General features: G+C 39.3%; 1 protein-coding gene across 5 annotated transcripts; it reads left to right on the forward strand.

The window, feature by feature from the left end:
- Nucleotides 1-1,089: 1,089 nt before the first annotated feature.
- On the forward strand, nt 1,090-20,600 carry ZNF614 (zinc finger protein 614). 5 transcript variants are annotated; one of them, XM_044931433.2, is made up of 5 exons: nt 1,091-2,656; nt 12,873-13,091; nt 15,735-15,877; nt 16,377-16,472; nt 16,814-20,600. In XM_044931433.2, the coding sequence occupies exons 3-5, from the start codon at nt 15,844-15,846 to the stop codon at nt 18,331-18,333; spliced, it is 1,650 nt and encodes a 549-aa protein (XP_044787368.1). In that variant the 5' UTR covers nt 1,091-2,656; nt 12,873-13,091; nt 15,735-15,843; the 3' UTR covers nt 18,334-20,600. The 5 variants fall into 5 exon arrangements, with proteins under 5 accessions (XP_044787367.1, XP_044787368.1, XP_044787369.1 ...); XM_006065870.4 differs by having other exon boundaries at nt 1,092-2,656; nt 15,751-15,877; XM_044931431.2 differs by having other exon boundaries at nt 2,481-2,560; nt 15,751-15,877.
- Nucleotides 20,601-20,801: the final 201 nt, after the last annotated feature.

Genomic DNA, 20,801 nt, shown 5'->3' on the forward strand with positions numbered 1-20,801 from the left:
ATATTCTACAACAAAGAATCAGACATGAGGGCCCCACCTACCAGGTCCTCAGATCCTTTCTACTTGTCCTTCTGTGAACCTACACATGCTGCTATGGCAGGGTCACTGCCGCTCATTCCTGAAACTGATCAGTCAGAGTCACAGAATGGGCTGCCCCGAGTTCTCTGGACCACATGTTCAACTCACCTTTCAGAGTTTGACATCTCAGGTGAATAGGGCTGAAATTTAATCCCTGAAGGGAATGTAATACTATTAAAAAATTATGAAAACAAATTCTTAATATATAAAAATTAAAAAGCATATATAAACAAATTTTGTCACCCATATTGTACCTAAGAGCAAAACACTGTTAACAATATATTCTCCTCCAAATTTTAAATGCAGGTAAGTATATTTTTTACAAAAGAAAAATGATACAAGTCTATATTTACTATATTATGAACAGCTACATCATTCAGTATTCTAAAACTTTTCTAAAATGGGTATGTTTATAATAAAGTAAAACATAATTACTATACAAAGATATTAACAATGAAGAATTGCAAAAACTGGGAATGTGAAAATTTATGATATTCTCTACTCATAAGCACAAACCCTAAAGTAATGCAAGCTAAATATTTAACCAATCAGAATTTTCAAAAAGACAAAACATTTATGGTTTGTTCTCATAAAAGAATCCAAATATATATACTACCCTGCAGATGCTTTTTATCTTCCGAAGAATACTTCAGTTCAGTTCAGTTGCTCAGTTGTGTCCAACTCTTTGCAACCTCATGGATTGCAGCAAGCCAGGCCTCCTTGTCCATCACCAACTCTCAAGAGTTTACTCAAACTCATGTCCATTGAGTCAGTAATGCCATCTAATCATCTCATTCTCTGTCGTCCCCTTCTCCTCCTGCCTTCAATCTTTCCTAGCATCAGGGTCTTTTCACATGAGTCAGTTCTTTACATCAGGTGGCCAAAGTATTGGAGTTTCAGCTTCAGCATTAGTCATTCCAATGAATATTCAGGACTGATTTCCTTTAGGATCGTCTGGTTGGATCTCCTTGCAGTCCAAGGGACTCTCGAGAGTCTTTTGCAACACCACAGTTCAAAAGCATCAATTCTTCGGTGCTCAGCTTTATTTATAGTCCAACTCTCATATCCATACATGACTACTGGAAAAACCATTTTCCTTATTTATACTAACAATCTTTAAATGTTATATACTGTTGTACTGAGTGGATAGCCCATAATTTACCAAAGCATCTATTTTTTTTTAAATATATATAATTTTATTACAAAATTAAAAAAAAAAACAAAAACGCAACATTCTCATTCTAGAAAACCCAAAAGTTGCTATTGATGCTAAGCATCTATTACTGTACACTTAGGCTTTTCCTTTGTTTACTACAAAAGCCTCTGTGGTTAATAAAACTTTTTACCAAATAAATTGTTGGGATTAGAATTGCTTGGTCAAAGAATGAAAAATTTAAATTGGATCTAGGTTGCCTTCTAAAAATCATCTTTAAACCCTCTAGAATTAAACTTCCCATGCCTACATAAAAATAACATTTAAAAGCATTGTTTTTTTTTCATTTGTGAACTATGCCAAGTATGATAATTGTATTATCTCATAATTTTACATTCTCAAATGCCCCAGTGTCACCATTTCCTTTTTAAAAAACGTAGTTCACACATTTCCACCTCATCCCCTAACCCACTAGATGTCGCTATGTGTCCATCCCACGCGAATCTTAGCTTTTTTTTTTTTTTTTTTTTTTAATCGAGATGTACCTTTAGCTATTCCCCCTGGTTTAGCCGGTGGCAAAGAGGCGGACACAACTGAGCAACTGAACTAGAGGTAAACAATCTGCTTAAAATGCAGATGCCCAAAGTTCGATCCCTGGGTCCGGACGGTCCCCCGCAGAAAGGCATGGGAAGCCACTCCTGTGTTCTTGCTTGGAGAATCCCATGGACAAAAGAACCTGGCGGGCTACAGCCCATGGGATCTTAAAGAGTCGGACATGACTGAAGTGACTTTGCATGCACACCTCTACAAAGGTGTTAATTCTTCTAAACTACATAAGCCTTTACCCACCCCACATTTAACTGCTCTCTCCACAAACCTAAGATTATAAGTGACCACTACTTTTGTCAACTCAGTGGCCGCTGCCTCTCCAGAGAGGTCTCGACTTCTATCTTTAATCTTCCCAAGTCACCGGGCGCCTGAGCCCTTTCCGTCTACGGACACCTGCCTTCTAAGATGGCCGCGCCCGTCGGGCTCCAGCTTTAAAGTTTTCTTTTTTCCTCAGCCGGCTGAACTCGCCACGTTAGCCTTGGGACGACATTGACCTCTGAAATCTTAACTCAGTTAGTACAGAATGGTTGGTTATTCCTTGCAACCAGGAGGTAAAAGCATTTAGGGTGCCAGGAATGATTTCAATTTCTTCCCACTGCCTGTCTCGTCAAAAACGCCGAGGTGGGTGGGGCCATGTTACGTCATAAAGTGGAGTCTGCTGACGGAATCCGGAAATCCGGCAGCGCTCCAAGGTCGTCGGCTGATAACCTGAACCAGCAGGTAGGCGTCCCCAGGGACCGGTGAAAGGCGTCGGTAGAGAAAGCGGGCTCCAGCATTCTGTTGCTGCCAGTGGTGTCTGGACGGGTTTGGGATCAGGTGAGTCGGGTTCTGGGCTTGTATTCACGGCCTGTGGGGTCTGTGAAACCGGAGCATGTGTGAAGGACCGTAATTGGGATTTTATTTAGATTCGGCCTCAGAGACTTCTGGGAGTTAATGATGAGGCCTTTGGCAATCTGTGATTAAGAGTCTGAAGAAATCACTGACTGAAGGTCCGACTCAGTCAGGGTTTGGATCGCTTTGCTTGTGGGGCTCCGTGATTGCGAACTGTGATGAAAGTTTGTATCGGTGAACGCGCTGTCTCGTCCTGGTTAACCTGCGACTCTGTTAGAGACACCTGGGTTAGGGGCTGTCTCTTGGTTTCTTGGTCATGTTTGGAGTTTAATCTGGCATTTAGATGGCCTGGTGGGGGCTTTCAGTATTTGAGGAGGCCCGGGGTCCCTGGAGAATCCGTAGGCTCAGGGTCAAATGCCGTAAACAGACTTGAAGACTGCATTTCCCCAGTTAATCCGAGTACAATTCTCTCCTTGTAGTCTGTCCTCAAGGACCCTACTAAAAACTTTGGCTCCCCGCATCACCACTGTTCTCACCGTCCTCACAAATTTCAGTGTGGTTGATGTAGTTATAAATTTACTGTTTTTAATGTAATCTAATATAGTTTCCATTCCTCTTGTCTCCAGGTTTATTATACTTTTGGATATTTCCGCTTAGGGTCATTCTTACTCAAGTAAAAGCTTCTCCCTTACCCTATATTCTGTTCTGCAGTGCGAATTTTTTTAATAGGCGGTTTTATATCAAAGGAGATTTTTTTTAACATTTTGGATTATCTGTGTAAGCATGATAGGTGACTGTATCACTTAATTTATCTGTTCTCAACATATTTGCATCTGAGATATTTATACTTTTTAAAAATAGTTCCAGTAGTATAAACTCAGGTTGGTGAACCACTGGCACGGTGTCTGGAATTAAATGTATTCGTTAATGGAGGTAGTGTTGACATACAGTATTCAAAAGTATTCGATTATAATTTCATTAATCCATTTTGACTTTCTGATTACTTTCTGATTCTACCACTTCACTTAAAAATTTATGGCGCCTTTTTTTTCTCTCCCCGAGATTTCTGGCTACTTTTATTTCTTGGTGAACTCTTTTCCTTGACCTTTTTTGGAAATTTCAGTTGATGGGTTCGTTCTTTGGATGGTTTGGTTTTTTCTACTGTAGAAAAGGAAGTCTTTTTTTTTTATTGTAGTTTTATTTGCTGAAAAGTCACTATGTGCAAATATACACTTCAGTACTTTGAATTTCTAGAGTTACACAGTTCAATTTTAAAACATTTCTTATCCCAGAAATCTTCCTTGATCCTAAGTGCACTCAAATTTCCACTCCCATATACTCATGAAAGTATCAACACCATGAAGACAGTGAACATACCTGTCATCTTGAGAAGTTTCATTGTGTTCCTTTTAATCTCTGCCTGTCATATTCCGCACACCTCCCCAAGCAACCACCGATCTATTCAACCACCAATCTATTCTACATTACAATAGGTTACTTTATATTTTTAAAAACGTTTATATAAATTGAATGATCAGATCAGTCACTCAGTCGTGTCCGACTCTTTGCCACCCCATGAATCGAAGCACGCCAGGCCTCCCTGTCCATCACCAACTCCCGGAGTTCACTCAGACTCACGTCAATCGAGTCAGTGATGCCATCCAACCATCTCATCCTCGGTCGTCCCCTTCTCCTCTTGCCCCCAATCCCTCCCAGCATCAGAGTCTTCTCCAATGAGTCAACTCTTCGCATGAGGTGGCCAAAGTACTGGAGCTCCAGCATCATTCCTTCCAAAGAAATCCCAGGGCTGATCTCCTTCAGAATGGACTGGTTGGATCTCCTTGCAGTCCAGGGGACTCTCAAGAGTCTTCTCCAACACCACAGTTCAAAAGCATCAATTCCTTGGCGCTCAGCCTTCTTCACAGTCCAACTCTCACATCCATACATGACCACAGGAAAAACCATAGCCTTGACTAGACGAACTTTTGTTGGCAAAGTAATGTCTCTGCTTTTGAATATGCTGTCTAGGTTGGTCATAACTTTCCTTCCAAGGAGTAAGCGTCTTTTAATTTCATGGCTGCAGTCACCATCTGTAGTGATTTTGGAGCCCAGAAAAATAAAGTCTGACACTGTTTCCACTGTTTCCCCATCTATTTCCCATGAAGTGGTGGGACCAGATGGCATGATCTTCGTTTTCTGAATGTTGAGCCTTAAGCCAACCTTTTCACTCTCCACTTTCACTTTCATCAAGAGGCTTTTTAGTTCCTCTTCACTTCCTGCCATAAGGGTGGTGTCATCTGCATATCTGAGGTTATTGATATTTCTCCCGGCAATCTTGATTCCAGCTTGTGTTTCTAACAGTCCAGCGTTTCTCATGATGTACTCTGCATATAAGTTAAATAAGCAGGGTGACAATATACAGCCTTGACGAACTCCTTTTCCTATTTGGAACCAGTCTGTTGTTCCATGTCCAGTTCTAACTGTTGCTTCCTGACCTGCATGCAAATTTCTCAAGAGGCAGATCAGGTGGTCTGGTATTCCCATCTCTTTCAGAATTTTCCACAGTTTATTGTGATCCACATAGTCAAAGGCTTTGGCATAGTCACTAAAGCAGAAAGAGATGTTTTTCTGGAACTCTCTTGCTTTTTCCATGATTACTGTAGCTTGATATAAATTCTTGAAGTCAGGTAGTGTCAACCCACCAACTTTGTTCTTTTTCACAGGTTTTTTTTTTTTTTTCCTGTTCTAGACCTTTTACACTGCTATTTGTATTTAAAGATCAGGCTGTCAGTTTCTACAGAAAAACTTTTGAAATAAGACCAGATAGAATTGTATTTTTTAAAACTAAATGGCCTCATATAATGAATTGGGAAATATTCTCTTCAATTCTATTCATGAATGATCTATTGAATGTATATAATTCATTTCATACATGAAATCAGTTATTGGAATTATTTTCCGTTTGAGACCATGGTGAATAATGTTGCTACATACATTCAGGTACAAGTTGGAAATGTTTTCATTTCTGTTAGATTCCTCTGAGTGGAATGACTGGTTCCTAAGTATGTGTTTTACAGAGTTTCAAAAGTGCCTATACCAGTTTACCATGATTGTATGCGAGTTCTAATTTCTCCTCATTCTCATCAGTATTTACAATTGTTAGTCTTTTTCTTATCATCTTTCTAGTTGGCATGTAGTAGAATTTTACCATCATCTTAGTTTCCCTAGTGACAAATAACGTTGATCATCTTTTCATGTGTTTATAGACATTCATAGGTCTTCTTTAGTGTAATATCCAAGTCTTTTCCCTTTTTTTTGCATCCAAGAAAATGATTTAATTTTTCCATTTGGCCAAGTCTTCTTTTGTGTCCTTCATTAGTATGTAGTCTAAAGTTTTGTTCCTATTTTTCCACATTTATTACTTAGTATTGGTTAGTGTTAGATGTTTTTAAATGGCATCATTATCTACTTTCCACTCTTAATGATTCAGGTCATATACATAACAACATCTACTAATGATTTCTGCATATTAAGTTTTCAATTCCAATGCCTTACCAAATTATAAAATCACTGCAGATGGTGACTGCAGCCATGAAATTAAAAGACGCTTACTCCTTGGAAGGAAAGTTATGACCAACCTAGATAGCATATTCAAAAGCAGAGACATTACTTTGCCAACAAAGGTCCGTCTAGTCAAGGCTATGGTTTTTCCAGTAGTCATGTATGGATGTGCGAGTTGGACTGTGAAGAAGGCTGAGCGCCGAAGAATTGATGCTTTTGAACTGTGGTGTTGGAGAAGACTCTTGAGAGTCCCTTGGACTGCAAGGAGATCCAACCAGTCCATTCTGAAGGAGATCAGCCCTGGGAGTTCTTGGAAGGAATGATGCTAAAGCTGAAACTCCAGTACTTTTACTTTGGCCACCTGATGCGAAGAGTTGACTCATTGGAAAAGATCTGATGCTGGGAGGGATTGGGGGCAGGAGGAGAAGGGGACGACAGAGGATGAGATGGCTGGATGGCATCACTGACTCGATGGACGTGAGTTTGAGTGAACTCTGGGAGTTGGTGATGGACAGGGAGGCCTGGCGTCCTGCGATTCATGGGGTCGCAAAGTCAGACACGACTGAGTGACTGAACTGAACTGATAGTAGTTCCTCAGTTGATTTTCTTAGGTTTTCCATATATACAATTATATCGTCTACCAATAGCAATATTTATTATACCCCAATTATTTCTCTTTTATCTAACATAGTCTATGGGTCCCAGAATATCAATCCCATAAATTCAGAGACTTTTGTTACTTTGTTATCTGCTTTGTTACAAAGAAGGAAATGAAATAGTGCTTGTCACAGAGTATATGCCCACTAAATATTTGAATTAAATGAACTGCATAGTCTAGCAACTCCAGTATAATGCTCAGTAACAGTACTGATAGTGGGCACCTGGTCTTGTTCCTGACTTCAGTGGGAATGTCTGATTCAAATGTATTATTATTTCATGTTAAGTATCTGCCTATTCCTATTCTTTTGAGCATTTTTATCTGAAATTTTTTTTTAAAAAATTATTTATTTTAATTGGAGGCTAATTACAATGTTGTGGTGGGTTTTGCCATACATTGATAGGAATCAGCCATGGGTGTACATGTGTCCCCCATCCTGAACCCACCTCGCTCTGCATCCCATGTCTGGGTTGTCCCAGTGCACCGGCCCTGAGCTCCCTGTTTTGTGCATCAAACTTGGACTGGTGATCTATTTCACATAGGGTAATATACACGTTTCAATGCTGTTCTCTCAAGTATCCCACCCTCGCCTTCTCCCACAGAGTCCAAAAGTCTGTTCTTTATATCTGTATCTCTTTTGCTGTTTAGCATATAGGGTCGTCATTACCATCTTTCTAAATTTCATATATATGTGTTAATATACTGTATTGGTGTTTTTCTTTCTGACTGACTTTGCTCTGTATAATAGGCTCCAGTTTCATCCACCTCATTAGAACTGATTCAAATGCATTTTTTTAATAGCTGAGTAATATTCCATTATGTATTTGTATGTACCACAGCTTTCTTATCCATTCATCTGCTGATGGACATCTAGGTTACTTCCATGTCCTGCCTATTGTAAACAGTGCTGCGATGAACATTGGGGTACACGTGTCTCTTTCAATTCTGATTTCCTCGGTGTGTATGCCCAGCAGTGGGATTGCTGGGTCATAAGGCAGTTAGTTCTATTTCCAGTTTTTTAAGGAATCTGCACACTGTTCTCCATAGTGGCTGTACTAGTTTGCATTCCCACCAATAGTGTAAGAGGGTTCCCTTTTCTCCACACCCTCTCCGGCATTTATTGTTTGTAGAATTTTTGATAGCAGCCATTCTGACTGGTGTGAGATGGAACTTCACTGTGGTTTTGATTTGCATTTCTCTGGTAATGAGTGATGTTGAGCATATTTTCAAGTGTTTGTTAGCCATCTGTATGTCTTCTTTGGAGAAATGTCTGTTTAGTTCTTTGATCTGTTTTTTGATTGGGTCATTTATTTTTCTAGTATTGAGCTGCATGAGCTGTTCGTATATTTTTGAGATTAATTCTTTGTCAGTTGCTTCATTTGCTATTTTTTCTCCCATTCTGAAGGCTGTCTTTTCACTTTGTTTATAGTTTCCTTAGTTGTGTAGTTTCCTTCTTTCAAGGAAACTATCCAGGTCTTTCCCCTTTTCTAAAAATGGGTTGTTTGGTTAACAAACTGAGTTTTTTGAGTTGTTTGGATATTGTGCATAGAAGTCCTTTATCAGATACATGGTTTGCAAATTTTCTTTCTCAACTTGTAGCTTACCTTTTCCTTTAGCTTTATAGTGTCTTTTGATGTGCAAAAGGTAATACAAGTCCAGTTTATCAGTTGTCTTCTTTTATGGTTTGCTGATGCGGTGTTGTGTAAGACTTCTCTGCCTAACCCAAGGTCATGAGAAATTCCTCATGTGTTTTCTGAAAACTGTGTGTATATAGATATAAATAGATAAGGATATGACTTTATTTTTTAAGAGCAGTTTTAGATTCACAGTAACATTGAGTGGGAAGTTCAGTAGGGATACTGAGAGAGTCAATTCCTAGACAGGTTGATAAGAAGTCCAGGGTTCCCCCTCCCACACACATCCACTGACCCTGAGGAGGAGAAAGAGGTCTGGGGCTCTCAAGAAGTAAAGGACAAACTTTTTTTTTTCTACATTGCTTTGTCTTAGTCGATATATAACAATGTATCTTGAGGGCATGTTTCTCCTTAAAAGAATCTTCTGACTAATCTTGTTATCTTAAGATGTTGTGGGAGTAGGTCTGATGAGATCTTTCTATTCTAATTTTGTTAATGTAAGATGTATGTTGTGGGAGTGGGTCTGCTAAAAGTATATAAGGCCTTAATAAGACTAGCTAGGGGGCACTCTGCATCCCCCTTCGGGTGTCTGTGTCTCTCCCTTTTCAGACTTGAATAAAACTGCTACACAAAACTCTTGAGTGATCAAGCCTGGTCCCTGATCCTGAAGCTAAATCTTCTTCAGAGATCATGAATCTGACACCATTCACCGTAAGCTATGAATACCATACCTCTGTGCCCCAACATATGCAGCCTTCCCCACTGTCAGCATCCTGCCCCAGAGTGGTGAATTTGTTACAGTCAGTTTACGTACTGACTCATTATCACTCAAAATAAATAATTCGCATTAGGGTTCACTCTTGGTGTTATATGTTGTTTGTGTCTTGGCAAATGTAAAATGACACGTGTCCACCCTTTAGTGTTATACAGAATAGTTGTACTGCTCTAAAAAAGTCCTCTGGATTCTGCTTGTTCATCCTACCTTCCCTCCGACTCTTGACAACTACTGATCTTTTTACTGTCTCCTTAGCTTTGCCTTTTCCAGAATGTCACTTACAGTAGTTGGAATTGTATAGTGAATAGCCTTTTTACATTGGCTTCTTTCACTTAATAATAGATATTTTAGGCTCCTCCTTGTTTTTTCATGGTTTGATAGCTGATTTCTTCTTAGTGCTGAATAATGTTCACTCATTGGATGGATAAGTCTGCGATATATACCTATGATCAGGTTTCTGTCCAGACATAAATTTTCAGAGTATATATATATATAGTTTTGTAAGAAACTGCCAAACTGTCTACCAGAGTGGCTGTAACATTTTGCCTTCCCATAAGCAATAAGTCTGTTGCTTCATGTACTCTTCAGCATTTGGTGTAGTCATTATTTTGAATTTTGGTTATTCCAATAGGTAGGTAATGGTATCTCATTGTTCTTTAATTTGTTATTTCCTAATTACATATGATGTAGTTTCCCAATTACACATATTTTCATTTGCTTATTTGCTATCTATGTATCTTCTTTGGTAAGGTGTCAGTTCAGGTCTTTTGCCTATATTTGTGTTTCCTTATTGTTGAGTTTTTAAGAGTTCTTTGTATATTTTGGATAGCAGTCCTTTATCAGATATGTCTCTTGCAAATGTTTTCTCCAAGCCTGTGGCTTATTTCTCAATTTCTGGAAGTACTTTGTATTTTTAGCTATTACATTTAAATTTATTGTCTATTATTTAACTGGAGTTGGATATTCAGTTGTTTCAGTATATTTGTTGGAAAGACCATCTTTTCCCTCATTGCTCTAATCTTGCACCTTCGTTGAAGATCATCTGACTGTGTTGTTGTTATCGTTCAGAGGCTAAGAAGTGTCCAACTCTTTGCAACCCCATGGGCTATAGCCCACCAGATTCCTCTGTCCTCCAGTATCTCCTGGAGTTTGCTCACATTCATGTCCATTGAGTTGGTGATGCTGTCTAAACATCTTATCCTCTGTCACCCCCTACTCTTTTTGCCTTCAATCTTTCCCAGCATCAGGGTCTTTTCCAATGAGTCAGCTCTTCACATCAGGTGGCAAAAGTATTGGAGCTTCAGCAACAGTCCTTCCAATAAATATTCAGGGTCGATTTCCTTTAGGATTGACTGATTTGATCTCCTTGCTGTCCAAGGGACAAAACAGTCTTTCCCAGCATCACAATTCATAAGTATCAGTTCTTTGGCACTCAGCATTCTTTAATTTATATAGTCCAACTCTCGCATCATTTCCTGGCTGCAGTCAGCACCTGCAGTGATTTTGGAGCCCAAGAAAAGAAAATCTGTCACCACTTCCACTTTTCTCCCTTCTATTTGTACTAAAGCGATGGGAGTGGGTGCCATGATCTTTTTTTTTTAAATTTTGAGTTTCAAGCCAGCTTTTTCACTCTTCTCTTTCACCCTCATCAAGAGGCTTTTTAGTTCCTCTTCCCTTTCTGCCATTAGAGTGATATCTGCATATCTGAGGTTGTTGATATTTCTCTTAGTAATCTTGATTCCAGCTTGTGGTTCATCCAGCCTGGCATTCATTCAGTTCAGTCGCTCAGTCGTGTCCAACTCTGCAACCCCATGAATTGCGGCACGCCAGGCCTCCCTGTCCATCATCAACTCCCAGAGTCTACCCAAACCCACGCCCATCGAGTCGGTGATGCCATCCAACCATCTCATCCTCTGTTGCCTCCTTCTCTTCCTGCCCTCGATCTTTCCCAGCATCAGGGTCTTTTCCAGTGAGTCAGCTCTTTGCATCAGGTGGCCAAAGTATTGGAGTTTCAGCTTCAACATCCGTCCTTCCAGTGAACACCCAGGAATGATCTCCTTTAGGATGGACTGTTGGATCTCCTTGCAGTCCAAGGGACTCTCAAGAGTCTTCTCCAACACCACAGTTCAAAAGCATCAATTCTGCTCTCAGCTTTCTTTATAGTCCAACTCTCACATCCATACATGACCACTGGAAAAACCATAGCCTTGATTAGACGGACCTTTGTTGACAAAGTAATGTCTCTGCTTTTGAATATGCTGTCTAGGTTGGTCATAATTTTCCTTCCAAGGAATAAGCGTCTTTTAATTTCATGGCTGCAGTCACCATCTGCAGTGATTTTGGAGCCCAGAAAAATAAACTCAGCCATTGTTTCCACTGTTTCCCTATCTATTTGCCATGAAGTGATGGCACTGGATGCCATGATCTTAGTTTTCTGAATGTTGAGCTTTAAGCCAACTTTTTCACTCTCGTCTTTCACTTTCATCAAGAGGCTCTTTGGTTCTTCTTCACTTTCTACCATAAGGTTGGTGTCATCTGCATATCTGAGGTGACTGATATTTCTCCCGGCAATCTTGATTCTAGCTTGTGCTTCCTCCAGCCCAGCATTTCTCATGATGTACGCTGCATATAAGTTAAATAGCAGGGTGACAATATACAGCCTTGACTTACTCCTTTCCTGATTTGGAACCAGTCTGTTGCTCCATGTCCAGTTCTAACTGTTGCTTCCAGACCTGCATGCAGGTTTCTCAAGAGGCAGGTCAGGTGGTCTGGTATTCCCATCTCTTTCAGAATTTTCCACAGTTTATTGAGATCCACACCTTCAGAGGCTTTGGCATAGTCAATAAAGCAGAAATAGATGTTTTTCTGGAATTATTACCATGGCTTTAAAGTAAACATTGAACTAGATTAGTATAAGCATTCACCATAATTAGCATAGCATATTCTAATTCACACCATAAGCATTCACCACATGATTTGCATAGACTGTATGGCCCTAGCCTCTCAGGTAAACAAAGCCATTCTTAATCAGGCCTGACATTCTGAGGGCTTAGAGGTTTCCTCCTAGGAACTAAGGGCAAAGCTCAACCTCTGTTGGGCAAGGTTAATCCTTTTAATACACAAAGAGAAGTAAGACAACCTTAAAGATCAACTTCATGGTATCCTCTTGAAACTGAGGTGTGTGTACCCACTGAGCATATAAAAATTTTTGGAGTGGTGCAAGGGTACACATGCATTTTACAGATGGAGTGTCCAGATTCTTGGAACCTTCCGTGTGTGCTCTTCCATAAACTTGATCTGCCCTGAGCTTTCATCAGGCTCTGAGGCATCATGCTCTGCCTATGCTTTCCCTCTTCCCCTTTAATATTCATGCCACTTCCTCTTTACATAAGAAAGCCACACCTTTCACCCATTCATAACCTTGTCTTATTGTCTCAGAGTATGAAAGCCTCTAAGGTAGCAAATAAAGGAACAGCTGGAAATACTGAGGTCCCTTTAAGGATAAGTGCATATCCACAGTGACAGTGTTTGGGCCAAGAGGAAATATACACTCAAAGTCAGTTTGCTTTTCAGCCCACAGGTCCAGGCTGTTCAGGAGAAAGAGTGATCAAGTCAAGGAATGAGGGAAGAAAGAGGAGGTTCTTGGAGTTGGATATCATCGTTCCAGGGGACATCTTTAAGTGAATGCCAAGATTTCTGTCTTTAAGAATGACACAGTAAATGCAGAAGAGACAGAAGTCAGAATCCATGTTACTTACTATTTCCTGAGCACAGAAGATGATCAAGGCCCAGGTGATTTTTTGTTATATCTTTCCTTTATTGTCTAATAGATTTGTGGTAAGCTTAAAAAAATAACAGCTCAACTAAACAAAGTATAAATTGGGGATGACTGGGTTCCGGGGAGAAATTAACTTGGACTCTGAATTCAGAATCAGGACAGAGTGAATCAGGAATATATTGTTCATAGGGATCACATCAGATAACTAGTATTAGAAGAGAATGTGTGACTGTGGTGGAGCCTGTGGGTTGCATCAGCTGTCACTTTGCATTATCTTAGCAGACATCACAACCAGAAAAACATGAAAAGCTCCATGATATGTGTTGACTATGAGGAGAGAGCAGATCAGCTCTCTGGGGGATTCAGTGGTTTCTGTCACTTAAGTATATGGAGTGATACTCCTAACAACATTGCTGACTCTGAGGGGCTCCCCACTGGCCTGATACCAATCATGCATGTAAAAGAAGGATGAATGCAGTTTACTGAAGAGCATTACCTATATAGGTATATAAAATTCCGTGAGTTTCATAATCATACTCAAGAAAGCGAGTTGTAAGGTAAGTACTACGGATGTAATGAACAACCTGATGGCTATAGCTAACACTGCTGTATGATGTACAGGAAAGTGATTAAGAGCAAAGCCTGAGTTCTCATCACAGGGAGAAAAGCTTTTTCCTTTTCTTTTTGTTGTATCTACGCGAGAAGATAGATGTTGACTGAACCTGTTGTGGTAGTGATTTCACAATATATGTAAATCATATCATCATGCTTTACATCTTCAATTTATATGGTGATATATGTCAGTTATTTCTCAATAAAATAGTCATTTGGAGTTTGATAGAAGTGAAATATTTAACCTTTGAAATGAGAAAATAACATAATCAACCTATGTTTTGGTGAACAGTGGTGGAGATTCACTCTGAGTTTGAGAAATAGATTCAGTGTGAAATATGCAAGCTTCACTGATAATAGCTCAGTACTCCTTGACCATGAGCCAAGGCTCAGCTGGGGATGGATACACTTTGAGTTCACTTACATAGTTATTCGCAGAATTCATTTCCAGAAATCAAATGAGATCCTTAGATTCTATCTGTCTGCTCATGTAAGACCACTATGAGTTCCTTATCACATGGGCCTCCCAACGTGCCATCTTGTTTCATCAAAGTCGTCAACAGACAGATTCTGTTAGCAAGATGGAAATCATATATGTAGCCTAATTAAAAATGCATGTCTTGATTTTCCTGGTGGTTCAGAGGTTAAGACTACACACTTCCATTGTAGGGGGGCATGGGTTCAAGCCCTGGTCAGGGAACTAAATCCCACATACCATGCAGACCAAAAAAATATATATATTAAAATTGGTATCACAGCATTTTTGCTGTATTTTGTTTTTTAGAAGCAATTCAGCCCATGCTCAAGGGAAGGGTACCTCGTGGGGGCATAAGTACCTAGTGTGTAGTAAGGAATTTGACTAACTTTTGTCCCTAATTTCTGGGAGGTAATCTCTAAAGCCTTGGAATTACCCGTGTGTTAGGAGTGTCTTGTTTTTCATCCCAGACCACTGCAACCACTGTTTATAGTTTATGTATGAGGTGACTCATGTGGGCCCTAGAGGATTTGTGCTAATAAGACAATTCAAGGTGAGGGCTGTCCATGCCCCAAAGACCAGCTGTGTGAATAGAGGATTGTGGGGTTCAGCCATGTGGTCAGTGATTCAGTAAATCATACATATATAAGGGAGCCTCAGTAAAAATTCTGGACACTGGAGTTTAGGTGAGCTTTCTTGGTTAGCAGTACTCCTGAGTACTGTCATACAGTGTGGCTGGAAGGAGAGAATGCTGCCCAGGACTCTATGGAGTCCTGTGTTTCAGTACCAAGTGGCTTCATGTCTGACTTTTTTGGCACAAAAACCAGAACTTTGAAGATAATATTCCATGTTTTTTGAGTTCTGTTGTAGGTCATCTATCTTTTGTGTCTGGTTGCTTTTATAGTTCCCTTTTGTATTTTGTGTATTATAGCTTTAGTCTGATGTCCCTACCTAGAGATTTCCTGCTTGGAATTTGTTGGGATTCCTGAGCCTGGGGTTTGGAGAGTTTAATCAGTTTTGAAAAGTTTCACCTTTAGATGTTGAGATACTGCTTCATTACTATATTTTTTGTTTTTGTTTTCAAATCTTCCTAATCAACTTATTTTTTTTTCTTTGCTGCAGATGTATCTTGTATAGTTTCTGCTATTTTTTACATGTATTAAAACCCACTCAAGTGTTCTTGCCTGGAGAATCCCCGGGACGGCAGAGCCTGGTGGGCTGCTGTCTATGGGGTCGCACAGAGTTGGACACGACTGAAGCGACTTAGCAGCAGCAGCAGCAGCACATGTATTAAAAACATTATCTTGTAAATTTCAGATGTGGAGTCTGTTCAGAGTTAATTCTTATATTGACTGTGAAGTTTCATGGTAATGTAGGACTGTTTTATTTGTCCTGATGTCATTTGGATATTATGCAAATAGGTAGGCGCTAAAATGTATACATAGATAGGATTTTGCTTTTAACTGAAATGTATTTGAGAAAAGTATATTGACACAGGAGGTATGGTGAAAATCAGAATAACTTCTCTCATGTTTCTTCCATATTGATGAAAGGAATTCACATCATACAGGACTTTATTATTACAGGAATTGCTGACACTGGAAGATGTGGCTGTGGAGTTCAACTGGGAGGAGTGGCAGCTCCTGGATTCTGCTCAGAGAGACCTATACTGGGATGTGATGTTGGAGAACTATAACAATTTGGTGTCACTGGGTAAGGATGACTCCCAGTGTCTTTTATGAGGTGTCGAGTCACTGGACTTTTCTCCATCACCTGATGAAAGCTTTGCAGTCCCTGTGGTCTTCCAAAGAGTTAGATTTTTTGTTCCCTGTCTGGCTCCAAAGAGGTGTAATCTCCTGTACCCTGAAAGAGAACATTTGCTTTGCATACAAGAAATTTTGTTTCTAAAATGCAGTATTTGGCAAAGGTGGAGGTAAGTGGGGAGGGCGGAGAGGGAGGCTTAAGAGAAAGGGGGTATATATGTATCCACATAGGTGATTTCACGTTGTACAGCAGAAACTAACACAACATTGTAAAGCAATTATACTCCAATTAAAAAAGTAGAATCCAATAAAATGTGATATGCTTAATAGGAATCCAGTAAAGTTAAAAATTCAGTAAATGTTTAATAAATAAAATGCAGTATTTTCCCATCTTGACATATCATAACCCAGTTCTTGCATCTAAGTCTTTTATCATTTCTCGTGATCAGGATATCAAGGTACCAAACCAGATATGCTTTCCAAGTTGGAACATGGAAGAGAACCATGCATAATAGAAAATGAAATGCGGAATAGAATTTGTCCAGGTGAGTGAGTTAGAATCAGCAAGGGGAGTGACCAAGGAAGTCATATTCCAGTTTCTTCTAGAGAAGGAGTCGCAGCTGTGAGGGTGACTAATGCACCCCCTCAACAGCTGTTCCCCATATTCATCTATCCAGATGAGAACTCTTTCTGGGTATTTAGCTTTAAATATATTCCTTGTCTCTTTTTGGATCTGATATTCATTCACTTCCTCATATATCTTTATAGTTTTATACTGGGATTACATGGTAGATAATAAAGAGCACCCCCACACACCATGGCATTTTTTAAGCCTTTCATCCCATACCAGTCTCATGAAATAATTTATCATTTCCTTTTTTCTTAGGAACCGGGAAAGGTGACAGTTATTTGCCAGAGCACTCTGGAAACCAAAGATTTCTGAAGAGCATGCAACAGTGCAGTGAACAGAATGCATTTAGAAAGAGTGTTCATCTGAGCAAAACACATTTCACCCTAATTCAAGATCGTATATTTAACTTACATAGAAAAGCTTTGGAATCAAGCTTAAGTTTAATTAACCAGAAGAGCAGCTATGGAATAAAGAACCCTTTGAAGTTTAATGGAGATGAGAAATCCTTTCTACATAGTGATTGTGGACAGTTGTATTCTGGAATTATATTTCCTGAAAGTACAGAACACATTAGCGCTCAATTCCAGTTCCTTAAGCATCAGAGGACTCACAAAATAGAGAAATCTCTAGCCTGTGTTGAAAGTGAGAAGCCATGCAGCAGGAAATCCCAGCTTATTTCTCATGAGAGTGTTCATCCTGGAGAGAAACCCAGTGGGGGTGATCCATGTGAGAAATCCTCCAAAAATATCACATTAACTAAACATCAGAAAACTCAAACACAAGTCACACCCCACTTAACCAGTGAGCCCAGAAAAAGCTGTACTGTGAAGAGCAGCTCCCCTGTACATCACCAAACCTGCACAGGAGAGAAAGCCTATGTATGCAGTGAGTGTGGAAAAGGCTTTACCATGAAGCGCTATCTGATTGCACATCAGCAAACTCATAGTGGAGAGAAACCTTACGTATGTGGTGAATGTGGAAAAGGCTTCTCCGGGAAGAGTAATCTCACTGTGCATCAGCGCACCCACACGGGGGAGAAACCCTATGTATGCAGTGAGTGTGGGAAAGGCTTCACCATGAAGCGCTATCTTGCTGTACACCAGCGAACTCATACTGGAGAGAGGCCATATTTGTGCAGTGAATGTGGGAAAGATTTCGCTGTGAAGAGTAATCTCACAGTACACCTGCGATCTCACACAGGGGAGAAATCGTACATATGTGGTGAATGTGGGAAAGGCTTCACTGTGAAGAGTAATCTTATGGTACACCAGCGGACTCACACAGGAGAGAAATCTTACCGGTGTAACGAATGCGGGAAAGGCTTCACCACAAAGCTCACTCTCATTATACACCAACGAACTCACACAGGAGAGAAACCCTATGAGTGCAACGAGTGTGGTAAAGCCTTCAGTCAGAAGATATGCCTCATACAACATGAGAGGTGTCACACGGGAAAGACTCCCTTTGTATGTACTGAGTGTGGAAAATCCTATTCCCACAAGTATGGTCTCATTACCCATCAGAGAATTCACATAGGAGAGAAACCCTATGAGTGTGATGAATGTGGAAAAGCCTTCACCACAAAGTCAGTACTCAACGTCCATCAAAGGACTCACACAGGAGAGAGACCATATGGGTGCAGTGATTGTGAGAAAGCCTTCTCCCACTTGTCAAACCTTGTGAAACATCAGAAAATGCACATCAGAGAAATGGGTAGATCCAGTCAAGTTGGAAATGCCTTTAACAGAGAGTCCCAGATCATTATTTATGAGTGAACCAAAGCCCCATTAATGCAATGATTGGGGAAATGCCTTCTGTGACAGCTAAGACTTTAAACATCAGTGCTTCTAGCAGAGCAGAACGTAGTCATGGGATGACCTGTTGTTATCAGATGGGGGGCCATGAGGAGATGAAAGGGTTTGCCCAAGAGATAAACCCAGTGAATAGCGTGAGTGCAATAGTGCCTTAATGATCCTACCTCGCATTTTCTGTTGGTGAAAACATGTTGGAAAAGCCCTTGATACGTTCAGGGTGGAGATGCCTTGGGAAAAACTTTCTGGCTTCATTATGTCTGAAAAGTATATGTTCCGTACACACTTGGACAAATTTTGTGAATGCAGAGACTAGAAAAGTCATCAGTGGGAAGATAGACTTTATTATCAGGGATTGTTGTTGATCATCAGTGAACTCATTGTAGAAATATGATTTAGAAAAGAAAAAAGAAATACGATGACCATGGGAATGTCTTTACCCAGAAAGAAGACCTCAGTGAGTATCAGAGGTCACACTGGAGAAATGTTTTTAAGAAGACAGTATATATGGCAAGATTTCAGTGAAGCATTCTGCTTCATCATTTGTCAGGGAATCCTATAGAAATTAAAACTTTTAGGAACATGCTAAAGGTAGAGTACCTTTAGTTAAATATCAGTGGGCTTACAAAGGAATGAGTTTTTATGAAAATAATAAATGTTTGAGTGCTTTTTATTACAAATGTAACCTCATCAGACATCAGATGATGCACCTGAGTCTTGTTTCTGGTTTCCTTGTGAATAATTCCATAATTTTGTGTGTGTGTGTGTGTGTGTGTGTGTGTTTTAATGTGGACCATCTCCCAACTCTAATTGAATTTGCTACAATATTACTTGGTTTTTTGCAAGGGATGTGAGATCTTAGCTCCCAAATCAGGTATCAAACCCACACCCCCTGCATTGGAAGGCAAAGTCTTAACCACTGAACCACCAGGGAAGTTCCAGTAATTCCATAGTTTTAAATAAAAGTTGTTTGCTTTTATCATTGTTACTGCAAGTGTTTTAAAAAGGAAATGGAATAGGTACACACATTTGCAGCTTGCTTAACTAAGTTTATAAATAAAACCAAATATTTTATAAAACCACCTTCAAAGTTGTTTTTATAAAATGGATAACTTGAGATCATTTTTAACTTATAAGAAAATGCAAAAGTAGTCCAGAAAATTCCCTTGTATCCTTTATATAACTTATCCCCATAAAAACATTTTACGTAACCATTAACTCTTAACCTTTGGAATTTAGATTTCACTAGATTTTTTACATGAATTTTTAAATAGTTTTTTTTGGAATTCTAAGCTGCTTTATTACATTTGTAGATTTTGTGTAACTGCTATCTCCAGAATGTAAAACTTTAATCAACACAGACACCCTCAAGCTACCTTTTTATGGTCACTCCTTCTATCCAAACCTACCTCTGGCAACTATGTGTCAGTTTTCCATCAATATAATTTTGTCACTTATGAAATTAATTTTTATAACTGGATTTTAAACATGTTTATTTATACAAATTTATAGTTTTTTATTAAAAGGAGCATGTAATCTGTTTTTGTCCCTCAGGAAATTGCTCTTAAGACTTTTTTGAGTTGAATTGCTTTATTACTGAGTAGTATACATTATTGGATGTACCAGTTTATTTATCCATTCACTCTTCAGATAAGTTTGTATTGTTTCCTGGCTTCAACTTTTATAAAGAAAGGTGCTATAAATCTGCATCCAGGGTTTTGGATGGACATAAATTTTCATTCCTCTGTAATAAATATTCAGGTGTATGGTTATTGGGACATAAAGAAAGTTGTGTTTAGCTTTAAAAGAAACTACCAAACTCACTTCCAGAGTGACTTTACCATTTTACATTCTCACCAGCAGTGTATGATATCCACTTGTTCCACATTCTCTCTGGCATTTGGTATTTTAAGTGTATTTTAGTCATTCTGCTAGCAACACATGATTCAATTGTTCATCCTTACCAGCACTTGGTATTGTGATATGTTACATTACCTATTCTATTAGGTTTGTAGTCATATCTGATCTTGAGCTTGCATTCCCCTCATGGCTAATGATTTTCAATCCTGTTACTATTATTGGACTTATAACGATGTTTGTACCATTTGACAACCTTCACCATTTCTGCCCTCCCACCCCTCTTTCAGCTTCTGGCACACAATCTGTTCTTTATTATTTATAAGTTTGGGTTTTGGGGAGGAGGTTTTACAAATAAAAGAGATCATAGAATATTCAGCTTTCTTGGCTTGATTTATTTCACTTAGTATCCCTCATGGTTGCAAATGGCAAGATTTCCTTCTTTTTATGGTTGAATTTCTTTATCCATTCATCTGACAATGAACACTGAAGACTGTTTCCATGTCATGGCTGTTGTAAATAACACTGCCCTGAACACTAATTGTAACAACATATCTTTTCAAGTTAGAGTTCTT

Source organism: Bubalus bubalis, chromosome 18 (assembly GCF_019923935.1).
Source record: "Bubalus bubalis isolate 160015118507 breed Murrah chromosome 18, NDDB_SH_1, whole genome shotgun sequence".
NCBI lineage: Eukaryota > Metazoa > Chordata > Mammalia > Artiodactyla > Bovidae > Bubalus > Bubalus bubalis.